Source organism: Taudactylus pleione, unplaced genomic scaffold (genome assembly GCF_031769625.1).
Source record: "Taudactylus pleione unplaced genomic scaffold, aTauple2 ptg000479l, whole genome shotgun sequence".
NCBI classification, from domain to species: Eukaryota; Metazoa; Chordata; class Amphibia; order Anura; family Myobatrachidae; genus Taudactylus; species Taudactylus pleione.
Genome location: NW_028284881.1, coordinates 1409668 through 1424918, shown reverse-complemented (window position 1 = coordinate 1424918; position 15251 = coordinate 1409668). Strand labels below are relative to the sequence as shown.

Here is a 15251-nt window from a genome sequence, read left to right as displayed (position 1 = left end):
TCTACATCAACAGGTATCCCTATTGGATAGCTCATGGCGAGTCTTGAAACGCATGACGTTAGCCGGTGCGCAGATGGTGATTGGCTGGAGTGAGATGAGATGAAGTGTGAATGGAAGAATGTCGTCTCCATGGAAACTGCATGCAGAGTCGCCTGTGTGGAGTAACTATAAAGTGACTTGAGGAAGTGACTGAGGCCAACGCAGAGGTCTCGGCGGCGACATTCTTTGGTGAGAGACATTCGTGTAAGAAATCAGTATACAGCATGTTCTAGGTATATATGTTTCCGGATAGTGAGCATGTAACTGTGCACTACAAAATAGCTGACCTGTATTCAGTGGAGCACTATATCTTCTGTCTCAATTCCCTCCTCTGTATTAGGGCCTACCCTATTCTCATATGTTACTCACACTGGTACGCAATGACTTCTGTCCCAATATAAACTATGAGCTGGGCTGTGTCTTAGGCACCTCTCTACTATATATATTTACTTAGTATACCCTGTTGTGTTTTCCTCACTGCTCAGGGCTGAAGAGCACTATGGAGATTTACAAATTAACTGAAGTAATACTTAAGCTAGGTACACACCTGACAACACCAGATGTGGAGCACACACAATACACGATAATTGTTTTGTTTCAAACCATCATCTGGACTTCAAATCGTTAAGGTGACGTTTTTATATGCAGGATCGGACCGGTCTCCGTGCACACTACAAATTCCGAACATAGCCTTTCCGACGGGACCTACATAGTGTGTGCAGCACACGATATTTCGGTGACAGTTCCAACGGGTTATCGACCAACTATCGGGCCCTGGTGCACACTAAACAATTCTCTGGCCAACAATCTAATATCTAGCAGACCGGTGATAATTGTCTAGTGTGTACCCAGCTTAATATTTATGTCAAAGAGCATTCTAGTTACTATTGGAAACAAGCAATAAATGCATTCTTGCCTAATGCTGTATTAAGGAGGCTAGACGCTATGCAAAGAGTCCTAGTTAATATCTGGGGGTCTACTACAGGAATATATGTAAATAACACTTATGTAGCTCCAGTCTAAACTGCACTAAACTATTCACTTGATTGCTTGACCAGCCCAGAGGCCACACTTATTGTGGATATCTGCTTTCACCTCAAGAGGGTTGCAAGCAGAAATCCGTGATAAGTGACCTCGGGACTGCTCATGAGCGCCAGACGTGCTGTAACTGCTGCTAGTCTGGCACTTAGCATGGAATAAGCTGCTAATCCTGTGCATTCTCGTGTGAGAAAGGCGCTGGTCGCACAAACAATTGAATAGCTTCCATGCAGTTTAGACGGGAGCTACAAACGTTTGAATCGCCCCCTTAGGGAGTAATTACTGTAACTACCTGGACCTTTACATCATAAAATAAAATACACACTATATTACATAAGGAAGGAAGCTTGATGCATGGTGTGTAAATTGTGTAAGCATTTACCACTATCAGGGGTATTCAATATGGGTGCGATAACATCATTTTTGCGTTAATATCGCAATTATGACGTAATTATCGCAGGTTTTACTTTTACACCGTATTCAATATCAAAGACTTATCGCAGTTTTGACAAGTCTTTGATAAAAAACGGTGATAACTTTTCACCATTGAATAGGTGTCGAAAAAAAGTGCAGAATTGGGGTTTAGGGGTGCAGGCTTAAAAAAAAATAGCCTGCACCCCTGAGAATGACATTTAAAAAAAGAACTGTGTCGAAAAAAAGTTTTAAAAAAAAATAGGGACACCCCAAAAAATGTATTTAAAAATTGGGGTACAAAAAAAAATAAATGGGAAAAAATTGTTAAACAATAGGGAAATACAGTCAGGTCCATAAATAATGGGACATTGACAGAATTTTCAGATTTTGGCCTCTATTCACCACCACAATGGTTTTGAAATGAAACAAACAAGATGTGCTTTAACTGCAGACTTTCAGATTTAATTTGAGGGTAATTACATCCAAATCAGGTGAAAGGTGTAGGAATTACAACGGTTTCAATATGTGCCTCCCACTTTTTAAGGGGCCAAAAGTAATGGGACTATCAACTCAGAAGCTATTTCATGGACAGGTGTGGGCTATTCCCTCGTTATTTCATTATCAATTAAGCAGGTAAAAGGTCTGGAGTTGATTCTAGGTGTGACATTTGCATTTGGAATCAGTTGATGTCGACTCTCAATATGAGATCCAAAGAGCTGTCACTATCAGTGAAGCAAGCCATCATTAGTCTGTAAAATCAAACCAAACCCATCAGAGAGATAGCAAAAACATTAGGTGTGGCCAAATCAACTGTTTGGAACATTCTTAAAAAGAAAGAATGCATCGGAGAGCTTAGCAACACCAAAAGACCCGGAAGACCACGGAAAACAACTGTGGTGGATGACAGAAGAATTATTTCCCTGGTGAAGAAAAACCCCTTCACAACAGTTGGCCAAATCAAGAACACTCTCCAGGAGGTAGATGTATATGTGTCAAAGTCAACAATCAAGAGAAGACTTCACAAGAGTGAATATAGAGGGTTCACCACAAGATGCAAACCATTGGTGAGCCACAAAAACAGGAAGACCAGATTAGAGTTTGCCAAACAACATCTAAAAAAGCCATTACAGTTCTGGAACAACATCCTATGGACAGATGAGACAAAGATCAACTTGTACCAGAATGATGGGAAGAGAAGAGTACGGAGAAGGAAAGGAACTGATCATGATCCAAAACATACCACCTCCTCAGTGAAGCATGGTGGTGGTAGTGTCATGACGTGGGCATGTATGGCTGCCAAAGGAACTGGTTCCCTTGTATTTATTGATGATGTGACTGCTGACAAAAGCAGCAGAATGAATTCTGAAGTGTTTCGGGCAATATTATATGCTCATATTCAGTCAAATGCTTCAGAACTCATTGGACGGCGCTTCACAGTGCAGATGGACAATGACCCGAAGCATACTCCAAAAGCAACCAAAGAGTTTTTTTAAGGCTACAAAGTGGAATGTTATGCAATGGCCAAGTCAATCCCCTGACCTGAATCTTATTGAGCATACATTTTACTTGATGAAGACAAAACTGAAGGGAAAATGCCCCAAGAACAAGCAGGAACTGAAGACATTTGCAGTAGAGGCCTGGCAGAGCATCACCAGGGATGAAACCCAGCGTCTGGTGATGTCTATGCGTTCCAGACTTCAGGCTGTAATTGCCTGCAAAGGATTTGCAACAAAGTATTAAAAAGTGAAAGTTAGATATAGGATTGTTTAGTTTGTCCCATTACTTTTGGCCCCTTAAAAAATGGGAGGCACATATAGAAACCGTTGTAATTCCTACACCGTTCACCTGATTTGGATGTAATTACCCTCAAATTAAATCTGAAAGTCTGCAGTTAAAGTACATCTTGTTTGTTTCATTTCAAAGCCATTGTGGTGGTGAATAGAGGCCAAAATATGAAAATTCAGTCAATGTCCCAATATTTATGGACCTGACTGTAGGTTCAGGGCTATTCTGCAAGTATGCGGCAGGTGTTTTGAAGAATAGAATTATAGCGGCAGGTGCACAAATGCAGAATTTTAAAAAACTTACTTTAGGGACATCAAAATATGCTAGTACCCATTTTCATGTACCCCAAATTTGATGGGACCACTTAAAAAAACGAAAAAAATAACCTAAGTGCTCTTCTGCATCACTTCTTCAATGTCGGGGAAAAAAACACCTGCTGCGGCTATTTAAATCCCCGACTTTCAATTAAAGGCTAAAACGGGGGTACCCATAGTGTTCCCCCATGTTTTTACAACTTTAGGGGGTCTTACAATTATTTTAAGGAAAAATTCGTAACTTTACGCAAATCCAACTTCGGAGTTTCCCGTTTTCGTTAATTTTATATTGAATACGGGGATAAGCGGGAGCGCGCACTAGACTTTAACGCTGGAAAAAACTCCAACATGAAACGTTAACTTCGACAGTGAAGTTAACGTTTCATATTGAATACCCCTCTATGTATCATACAAAACTGTATAATAAATTGTGAATATAGTTATTCTTTATTACCAGTTTTTTATATAGCACACACATATTAGGCAGCGTTTTACAGAGAATAGTCATTCACATCATTCCTTGCCCCAGTGGAGCTTACAATCTATATTCCCTACCACATGTACACTCTAGTCTAGGGTTATTTTTGTCAGAAGCCAAATAGCCTACCAGTATGTCCTAGGTTTGGAGGAGGAAACTAGACTACCACAACAAGTACGGGAACATTATGCAGACTCCACACAATGTGAAAGATTAGAACAACTAGGGGCCTGATTCAGACCCGTTCGTTTGCATACGCATCTAGCGAGCATACACAGATAGTGTATGCTCGCTAGATGCGTATGCCAATTTTTCAATGTGACGCCATGGGAAGTGATCGCTCGCCAAGGCATAAGCATGCCCACCATGTCTTAGCGAGCGGCCACTTTGTGTATGTGTACACCCAATCGCACAGGCAGAGCCGCCCACCAGCAACACGTCATCTCTAGGAAGTGTATTAAAACATTGGTACATCGAGCACCATCGGATGTGAACGCAGTGCTTGAGGTAGCTTTACCCTACCGCAAGCATTGCGAGGAAATCAGTGTAAAAAAAAGGCAAGTGACGTGTACTATGACGCTGCCTGTTAATTATGCATGCCTCTAAAACAGTGTTGAAACACCCAGGCATGCCTGCGTTCGCATCTCCAACCCCCCGTTATTAGTGTCCTACCCCTGTTACCACCCACAAACGGCCTCTCCTGCCACTCATTACCCTGGGCTGCCTTTGCTGGGTGAGCGAGAGGGTTGCGATCTCAGTGTGTAGTTCGCGCACGTGCAGAATGAAGCATGCGCGTACGCAGAACATCGGGCCACTTGCGAACGCACAGCGCGAGCGAGCGGCTCTGAATCAGGCCCTAGGTACTTGGACCAAATCATACAAGGCACAGTTAATGCAGTCAGTTGATGACCATGTCCAAAATAAGATCTTGGCATTTTCTGACCAGATTTATAAACTAACCCATCTCATTCAACATCTGAAAATTTCACATCGATGTTAGTTAAAAGGCTCTAGTGTCTAGTCAATTAGATCTAATACAATAAATTTGGGTGATTGTAGCATATATTGGCACCAGCCACAGGCCAAATGCTGTAGAGTGAAAGGAAACAAGAAAATAAACAAAAGCCTTGTTGAGTATACAGCAACTATATTTTACATAAATTAAGGTGGTGTAGCTTCTCCTGCTGCAGCCAAACTGTTTACCCCCATTAACATAACAAGTGTACATAAGTATGGGAAGCTCTTTCATGTGTCATTGTCTTCTATTCCAGAAGATTATTGTCAGTAATGGAGTCCATGTGTGGTGAAAACAACATATTCTCTACTTGTTCGCTACTTCTTTTTATTCTGTAGTTATCAAGGATACTTAATAATTTTATGGCTACTTTCACCAAGTAGGCTATGTCCTGGATAAACCTAGATTTTTTTTTTTATTTGCAATGGCATCAAAGTGAATGTGTTATATATTGTTTGTGTTTATTTTATATTTGATTTGGATTATCAAGCAAGCAAAATAAAAACTATTGTCATGCAATTACTGAACAAGCAGAAGTAAACCCTAAAATGTATGCAGTTATTTTTTGCATTATATGGGTACTATATTCGTGTTTAGATATATTCATATAGTTTGCCTGATGGAGAACAGTTTGTTGCACTGTCAGTATTCTATAGGATCATGTCTGAAAGGGTGTGGATCGAAAGATGGACACCACAAGTTAGACAGGCAATAGGTTGACGGGGACACAAGGTCGACAGGGTAAATAGGTCGACACACTAAATGTCGACATGTAAGAAGGTCGACGGGTACAAATGGTCGACAGGGTCAAAAATGTTGACACAGAAATGATCGACACATTTATTTATTTTTTTCTAGTCCTAATCTTCTCCCTAACCCTCCCTCCTGGTGCCTAACCCTAACAGTCGGGGTAAGTGCCTAACCGTCGAAGTAAGTGCATAACCCTAACCCTCCGGTAAGTACCTAACCAGAAAAAAAAACAGCGTTGTCCATCTGTGGTTCGCCCTTTTGACCATGTCAACCATTTATACCCGTCTACCTTTAGTGTCAACATATTGACCCTGCCAACCTTGTGTCCCTGTTGACCTATTGCCTGTCTAACTTGTGTCTACCTAAATATTGTCTACCTTTTGTATTGTAGATCTAAAGACCAGATACTTCTTTAATATCTCAAAAATGTGTTGAACATACTAGAACATACTAGAATATGAATGCACCCTAAGGCAAGTGACCCATGGGTGCTGTACACGCCTGCTTATCTCAGCACTTACACTGGTATTTACGTAAATGCGGAGTTCTTAGCAGCCCAACACTAATATGCTCTATTTACACCCGACATGTTCTACAAACGCTGTTAGCTTTTTTTATATTTGTTGGTTCACCTGCCTGCAAACTGTGTTGTTACCATTTCTTTTAAATCTCACACAACCTTCAAAATGATTGAGGTCTTTTGTTTTTTATTGTCCTTTTTATGCTATATACACTTATTTCCTAATCATAAGATTTGAATTGTTTGTGGCTTTGTCAGGAAGTGTGTGACGCACAGAGAACATGGAAATCGATTCAGAGGACATGTCGCCAGACACGGCATTGGATAAGGATCCATTCCAAATGACAGTGGAAGATGTGTACGATATTTCACATGTAATAGGCAAGGATCTTCTGAAGATCAGCAGAGAGGCCCGTGGTGTATCAGACATTGTGGCTGATCTTCAATTTAAGATTGTTCGTGTTCTGGAGGTACTGGAGACTTTGGTGAACCAGTCAAGTCTTGTCACTGAAGAACTGAAGATGGAACGAGATAACCTAAAGACTGAGGTTGAAAGGCTAATGAGAGAAAGTCCATCAGCTAATCAGGTATCCTAGGAGTTATTTTGTGGGTGTTTTTAGAGCTGTTCTACTTCTATCTTGTTAGCACATTCTTGTTATTTGGGGGCCTATTTATCAAAGTGCATTTTAGGTATAATCCCCAAAAACACTTGTTTTCAGGGGTTTATCTCAAATATTAAGTATCCCCCGTATGTATTAAGGAGGGACCGCAACAGGTATCTCCAATACCTGCTGTGATCCCTCCATTACCGCTGGCAGCCGCAACCCCCATAGGTTTCTATGGTGAATGCAGTGCTGCCAAATATACCATTATACGGAATACGATGCATTCCAGATGTTGGTCCCCGCAGCTAACGCCATCTAAAGATAGCATTAGCCGCTGTAGCCTATAGGCTACACCGTGCATAATTAGCCAGCAGAGGGATCCGCCGGAACCTTCTCCCGCTATGGCGGATGTGCATGTGCAGCACCCCCTGCACTGGCCGGCAGCTCTCCGGAGACATCGCAGGGAGCCAGTGTCCCTGCATGTCCCAAATGATACATCCGGCTGATAGGATCGCATTTTGCAACGTGATCATGGGCATTACTGGCATGCCCTGGTCGCGTTGCAAAAGCGATCATTGATAAATGGGCCCCTTATAGATATAAATGGTTTGGTGTTACTTGGAGGGTGTAGTAGGTATTACCGCCGGATGCACGTCCGGAGTTTCAAATCCCGACAGCGGCAGCACGGGAAGGGTGAAAATTTTGATCATCCCTAAGGTAAGTATCGCTAACCTAATTCCCCCCCTAACCCTAACCTCCCCCCCCAAGTGCCTAATCCCCCCTCTAAGTTCCTAAACCTAACTCCCCCTTCCCCGCCGCCTAAACCTAAGTCCCCGGGGGGGTGCCTAAACTAACCCTCCCTTCCCCTAGCCTAACCCCCCAGGGGGTGCCTAACCCTAAGTCCCCCCCCCAGGAGCCCTAAACCTAAACCCCCCCCCGCGTCTGTACCCCCCCCCCGCGTCTGTCCGCGCCCGGCATCACTTCGATCGGGATGCCGGGCATCGGTCTTCCGGCTTCTGGTTAATGACAGGCGTCTAGATTTGCCTGTCATTAGTACCACGCTGGGATTAGAACATCTGGAAGCCGGTGGTCGGGATTTAGACTATCGTCTTCCAAACTACATCCCTTACTGGGGTAAGTTCGGATCTCAAAAATAGCATCTTATTGGCTTTCTGGCTCTCACATGTTTTGGTTAGCCAATAAGATAAATTGAACTTGCGCTAATTTGGCGAAAAGAACAGAGTCAGAAACGAACGGCTTATCTCTAGTTATTTATATGTAAATATAGTTTTCACACGTCCTTAATCCCGTTAAGGCAGAGCAGTGAACATTTCTCGTCATTAGAGAATACATGTCATTTAAGTGGACTTTGAATTTACTGTGTGGTTCATTTCAATTAGTCAGGCATATCTGGATAGTGTTAACTATATTAAATATTTTTCTTTTTAAGTATACATGTAGAAAGCACGGCCAAATTCAGCAATTCTGCTATATATGTCCAGTATAATTTTTCATATGAAAAGACCTTCAGCAGAAAAAATATTCTATGAATTGCAGTATGGTTTCCAATTTTAATGAATTAGTGAAAAAAAAATGTAGGCTTCCCCACCAAACCCAAACCCTAATCAATAGCAGTTCCCCAGACCTCTGTTTCAAGAGCTTACAATAAGTGTAAACAGGTTATGGTATGTATAGGGAAAAGGCAGTTTAACTTATTCAAACGGACAGACACGCCTGCGTTTCTACGACCAATCTCCCGTCACCTCCCCAAACGCTCACAGCCTGTCACTCACTTTGCAATGGATTTTGCTGTGTAAGCGCAATCGAGGCTTATGCGCAATGGCGTACAATTGCCAGATCTGCGTACGTAGTTGCATTTGCGAACGCTGCTGCGGCCTAGGGGCCTGATTCAGAGCCGTTCGCTATTTGTGGTCGTTCGTTCAAAAACAAGGGGTGGCTATTCAAATGATCCGTTCGCAAATTGCAGTCTGTTCCCACCTCTAAGTCTGAACGAGCGAGCAAAACATACGCTCGTTTTTTTGATAAAAACGCCCCCTGGCCGCACGCACCATACGTCATGTCCGCTATTTATTAGATTAATCGAGTACATCGTACAGCGTATGAACTGCTCGCTATTCTTGTGGTTGGTGTTTTCAACCGCTATTTTGCGAGCAGTTCTGAGTTAAAAAAAACCAAGTGACGTGGTCAATGACGCTGCTGTATTAAATATGCACTCCCTTAAAACGCCCGTTTTGACCTTTAAGCACGCCTGCGTTCGGATCTCCACTCCCCGTTTTCAAGCACCTTCCCGTTACCACCCACATACGCCTCATTCTGTCACTCAAAATAGCAGGCCCTCGCTATATTGCGTACCAACGATTTTCGGCCGCACTGACTGGTTCGCGCATGCGTACTAAAAACCGTACGCATGCGCAGATGTGCGAACATCGCTCGGAACGAGCGTACTGCCGCTAGCGAGTGGCTCTGAATGAGGGCCTAAATTCTTTAGCCATTTGTAACTGACTCTGTAATATTTTATCGATATGATAATGTCAACATTGACCATGTCAACACCTATGAAATGTCAACATGCTCAGAATGTTGAAAAAACAGTGGGAATTGATGCTGCATATGTGTCTCCCGAGTCCGGCTAAAGCAGAGGATGCGGAGCTCCATGATGTCATCTGATCCAGAGGTTCCGTCGGTGAGTACGGTAGACACCCCTCCCCCCCCCCCCCCACAGCCTAACGCTAATGCCAGCATTTCACATGTAGACAGTTGGATGTCAACATTGTGAACATGTTGACATTCTGCAGATTCCCATGTTGACATTTTGAATGCCGGCTTGGTGACTGTATCCCTTTTGTAGCAGATCAGCAGCCTTTACATTTGGTAATAGTCCTATATCATTTGGAAGTGTACAGTATTTTGCATTTACCAGTTGGATAAAGAGATCTGATAATGATTTCAGGCTTTTTCATTTAAACTAAAGTGGAAATGTATCATGTTGCATTGCAATTGAATAAATATTACATATTTTGCTTCATAATGAGAGTGGAGTGACAGGCTTGTTATGTGGGATTTCCTCTTACTGAGCGTTTGTGTCTCCTCTTACAACTGATTCTTTTCAATGAGATTTAAACACTGAATTCAGCCCTCTGTCTAGTTTTGGTTTAGGCATTTTGGGTACCATATGTATTTTATTTTTCAGACAGACCTTGGACCTGACAAAATGATTATAGATCTCTCGGATCCAAATCGGCCACGGTTTACCCTGCAGGAGCTAAGGGATGTGTTACAGGAACGGAACAAGCTGAAGGTTCAGCTTTTGGTTGCACAAGATGAGTTGCAGTGCTATAAAAGGTTATACCTCCATGCTTTTCTATTAAATAACATACCTCTTTGCAAATAGAGCTGACGGTGTTAGCAAGCCTTCCTTCCATGCAATCACAAAGACAATCTTAACAGAAATGGTTAAAATCAAGCCTGGGGATAAATTTACTAAGCAGCAGGTTGGCTAGCGGTGTGAGGGGGGTTAGCATAATACAGGTTTTAAGAAGAATTCGATTTGATGTGGTTTTGTAAGCAGCCGATAACCATCATTTCCTAAACCCTGATTTACACTGCCAGGGCTGTAGTAGGGCAAAAATGCGCCCAGAGCATCCTTGCTGATGGGACCATGGAAAAGTTGAGCTTCCTAAGAATGCTCCAGAAGGCTCTACCACAACTTGTCAGTGCCCTGAAGTGTGGCACCACTCGCCCACCCCAGGTAACAGCCTGCACAAAGCAATCCTATCTGCGAAAAAGACAGGAACAAAAAGTGTGGGGTCCCCTCAATTTGTCAGTAAACCGTTTTTGTTGCATATTTTTGCACAAAAAAAATAAATAAAATCGTACAGTGCTTTACCCAAAAGGCCAACTCAGTTTCTTGGGTGCCAAGACCTGCCCCTTAGTAAATCAGCTTTCTTTAATTTTAATGGAGTAACATCAGGACAGCGAATGCAGTAAGTCAGTGGGAAAACACTGCAATTATGCCTCTATTGCTAACCTGCAGATTAGTAACTTTCCCTGTAGGAACTAATAGGAAACCTTCTCTCCAACAGTGGTGTAATTCCTCCAACTGAGGAACATATTGTGACATTGGAAGATGAATCCATAATCACCAGTTCTCCAAGGTTAAGTGAAAGCAGTAAAGAGAAGTCAACAATAAAAAGTCTGTAAGTATCTTTATTACATCAGATATTGCATGTACTGTAACAGAAGAGGGTAGGTACATATTATGGGATAGTGTCACAGAAAATGTCACTGGAATACTATTAGGGAAACACTACAGCTGGTGTAAGCATGCCATTCCTCCTCTTATTTCTATATGCTCCAGCCAGCAACGCGGCTGTATGAAAAAACACTGGGTTACCAGGAGCAAGCAGAGGATACTGTGGCTGCCTCTCTTTTGTATTCTTTCATGCTGATACAAGTGGAGGCATGACACACATGGCAGACTTCTGAGGATCTGGTTTCAGTTATGATATCAGGTGTTCTAGGATCTTACAGTCAATGGTCTATACCTAACAACTTTACTATGTTACTGGATAACTTCAGGAAAATATGTGCGATAGATAGCTTATGTGACAATGCAGATACTTGGATACCGGATTCTGAATATCACACTGGGGCAAAAGACGCTAAAGCAGTCGTGTCTGCAGCTCTTTGCTAATGCTAGTATCAGCCCTTCCCCTGGTGTACAAACGTGCGTCTGTGACTATATGCTAATGCTAGTATCAGCCCTTCCCCTGGTGTACAAGCGTGCGTCTGTGACTATATAGTGTTCACTCTAGCTCCGGCGGCAGGCAGGGCGCCGGAGCTAGAGAGGGCAACCATGTGGCGTGCGCGTCCGAAAAGGGGGCGTGGTCATGAAAAGGGGCGTGTCTATAAGACACGTCCCCTTTTCTTCATACTTGGGGGCGTGCCCGGCCCTTACAGACACGCCGGGCAGCCCCAAGCGCTGCAGAAAGGGAGAATAGATGCCGGGCGCATGTGCAGGCTTCTATTCTCCGGCGGTGACCGGGTCACCGCACATTTTTCCACCCGCGGGACACTGCGTCCCGCCGGTGATGACGGCACCCGCAGGCTGTGAGGGCAGGGCGCTTTTTGCCCTCCAGAAGGAGGGCAGGGCGCCACGCCCCGCTAAACAGCCTAGCGGGAACGCTACTAATGCTAGTATCAGCTCTTCCCCTGTTGTACAAGCGTGTGTCTGTGACTATATGCTAATGCTAGTATCAGCCCTTCCCCTGGTGTACAAGCGTGCGTTTGTGACTATATGCTAATGCTAGTATCAGCCCTTCCCCTGGTGTACAAGCGTGGTTCTGTGACTATATGCTAATGCTAGTATCAGCCCTTCCCCTGGTGTACAAGCGTGTGTCTGTGACTATATGCTAATGCAAGTCTCAGTCCTTCCCCTGGTGTACAAGCGTACGTCTGTGACTATAAACTAATGCTAGTATCGGCCCTTCCCCTGGTGTACAAGCGTGCGTCTGTGATTATATGCTAATGCTAGTATCGGCCCTTCCCCTGGTGTACAAGCGTGCGTCTGTGACTATATGCTAATGCTAGTATCAGCCTTTCCCCTGGTGTACAAGCGTGCGTCTGTGACTATATGCTAATGCTAGTATCAGCCCTTCCCCTGGTGTACAAGCGTGCGTCTGTGACTATATGCTAATGCTAGTATCGGTCCTTCCCCTGGTGTACAAGCGTGCGTCTGTGACTATATGCTAATGCTAGTATCGGCCCTTCCCATGGTGTACAAGCGTGCGTCTGTGACTATATGCTAATGCTAGTATCGGCCCTTCCCCTGGTGTACAAGCGTGCGTCTGTGATTATATGCTAATGCTAGTATCGGCCCTTCCCCTGGTGTACAAGCGTGTGTCTGTGATTATATGCTAATGCTAGTATCGGCCCTTCCCCTGGTGTACAAGCGTGCGTCTGTGACTATATGCTAATGCTAGTATCGGCCTTTCCCCTGGTGTACAAGCGTACGTCTGTGACTATATGCTAATGCTAGTATCAGCCCTTCCCCTGGTGTACAAGCGTACGTCTATGACTATATGCTAGTGGTGTACAAGGGTATATCTGACTGTGTAAGGACTGAGATGTAATACCGATTGGTGCATCTTTAGATGCCACCACCAGTTGCACCAGCCCCATTGTAGTTGCAGATTCTCTTTCTAAATATGGCTTCCACTGTGAGCTTCTCTGTACACAACCACTTCATGACACCCAAACGGCAATCCTGTAACATGCCCATAACATTCGTCTGAACATAGGGCCTGATTCAGAGCCGCTCGTAAGCGGCCGCTCGTTCGCTCTGAGCGATGTTTGCCCAACTGCGCATGCGCACGGATCGTTATATGCATGCGCGAACCAGTCAGTGCGGTCAAAATTCATGTGCTCGCAAAATAGCGAATGCCTGATAATTTGAGTGACAGAAAGAGGCGTATGTGGGTGGTAACAGGGGAAGGTGCTTGAAAACTGGGAGTGGAGATCCGATCGCAGGCGTGCTTAAAGGTCAAAACGGGCGTTTTATGGGTGTGCATAATTAATACAGGAGCGTCATTGACCACGTCACTGGGTTATTTTATAGCCAGAACTGCTCGCAAAATTGAGGTAGCAAAAACCAACCACAAGAATAGCGAGCAGCTCATACCCTGGTCGATGTACTCGATTAATCTAATAAATAGCGGACATGACGTAGGATGCGAGCGGCCAGGGGGCGTAGTTTCCCAAAAAACGACCGCAAGTTTTGTTAGCTCGTTCAGACCTAGAGGCGTGAACAGACCGCAAAGAGCGAACGGTTCATTTGAATAGCCACCCCTTTTTTTTTAACGAACGACCGCAAATAGCGACCGGCTCTGAATCAGGCCCGTAATCTGTAATCTGTTTCTGTTCTCTATAGCCCACATATACAAGTGTCAGGAATGTAATCTGTATCAGGGCCACCTGTGGGTATGATTAAAGGCATCTATTTTGTTATCACAGTACCTGAGTTAAAATAGAAGTGTATCTCAATCTACCGAACTACTTTGACAGCCCTGGTCTGAGCCATTACATGCAGATAGGGTGTGCACCAATTAAGCAGTTCCTTATGAGTTATCTTAGCCAAACATTTACACCCTGCTATATAGATTACAGGAGTCGGTAAGTGGCATTATATAGAGATGAGTGGTTTGGTTTTACTTGGTTATGTTCAGATCTCATAAAAGGCATCTTATTGGCTCTCCAGATCTCACGTGTTTTGTATAGCCAATAAGATAAATGCAAATTTGCGCTATTTTGGCGAAAAGAACAGAGTCAAACCAAACCGCTCATCTCTAACATATAGGACCCTGTTTACAGTAGTGACCAAGTCATTTTAAAGATCCTATTATAAAACTATGACCATCATTTGGACACTGTTACTTTTGTCTTTTCTTTAGTATAATTGTGATTTTTGATTTATTTTTATTTTTTTTTCCCCCAAAACAGGTTTTCTTTTAAACAAGTGTAACAAGCACATTCATTTGCTGCTTCCTGCTGTCTTTTTCCTTGCGTATTTGTTTTATATTTTGTGATTTCTCTAACTGAAATTCAGAAACTGGATTATACTTTGGACCTACAAAAGCTTAATATAGAATTTATGCACATTTATAGATATGCAACATGAAGCTGGAGAGAAGAGATGACTATATGTGTGATATGAAACATGGGAAGAAAAGTGTGTGTTACATGATAGACCTGTGTATGACAGAAGATTGTAACCAGACTTCATGACCAAACGTGCTGCAGACAGTTAGCGCACAGGTGCTAGTCTGTATTACCAGCTCCTGATAACTGTCAGTGTGTTATTTTATGTTACCAAAAACGGACCAAGACTCATTTCTAAACTGCACAGTTAAGAAAACCGGTTTGGATTATCCGCTATTCGCAGCATGATGTTCTATATTTGAAGCTGCTCATTCAACCATTATGTATTTGGCTATGAACTTGCCAGATCCTTTTCATTTACAGTTTTTACAACATTTATTTGACCAGATATGCCTAAAATTTTTGTCTATATTCAATAGTGTTTATTGTGATTTTAAATTGCTATTTCACAGTTACATTGTCCATGCTGGTAAGGGGTCCAAAAAATGTAATTCTATGAAGTCTATATTTTCAGATACTATGCTTTCGTATGCAGCCAGCCATTCATTTTTCATAATATTTTCACGAATATGCCTTAAATTATTCCTCTGCTGCCAATAAAACTGGAATTTTGAAA

The 15251-nt window shown here is 43.1% G+C and overlaps 1 protein-coding gene across 4 annotated transcripts; it reads left to right on the top strand.

The window, feature by feature from the left end:
- The first annotated feature begins 86 nt into the window (after positions 1-86).
- Positions 87-15251, top strand: RILPL2 (Rab interacting lysosomal protein like 2). Of its 4 annotated transcripts, none has more exons than XM_088449059.1 (5): positions 87-243; positions 6612-6940; positions 10170-10321; positions 11062-11175; positions 14477-15251. In XM_088449059.1, the coding sequence occupies exons 2-5, from the start codon at positions 6635-6637 to the stop codon at positions 14496-14498; spliced, it is 594 nt and encodes a 197-aa protein (XP_088305185.1). In that variant the 5' UTR covers positions 87-243; positions 6612-6634; the 3' UTR covers positions 14499-15251. The 4 variants fall into 4 exon arrangements, with proteins under 4 accessions (XP_088305185.1, XP_088305186.1, XP_088305183.1 ...); XM_088449060.1 differs by having other exon boundaries at positions 88-228; positions 14642-15251; XM_088449057.1 differs by having other exon boundaries at positions 88-228.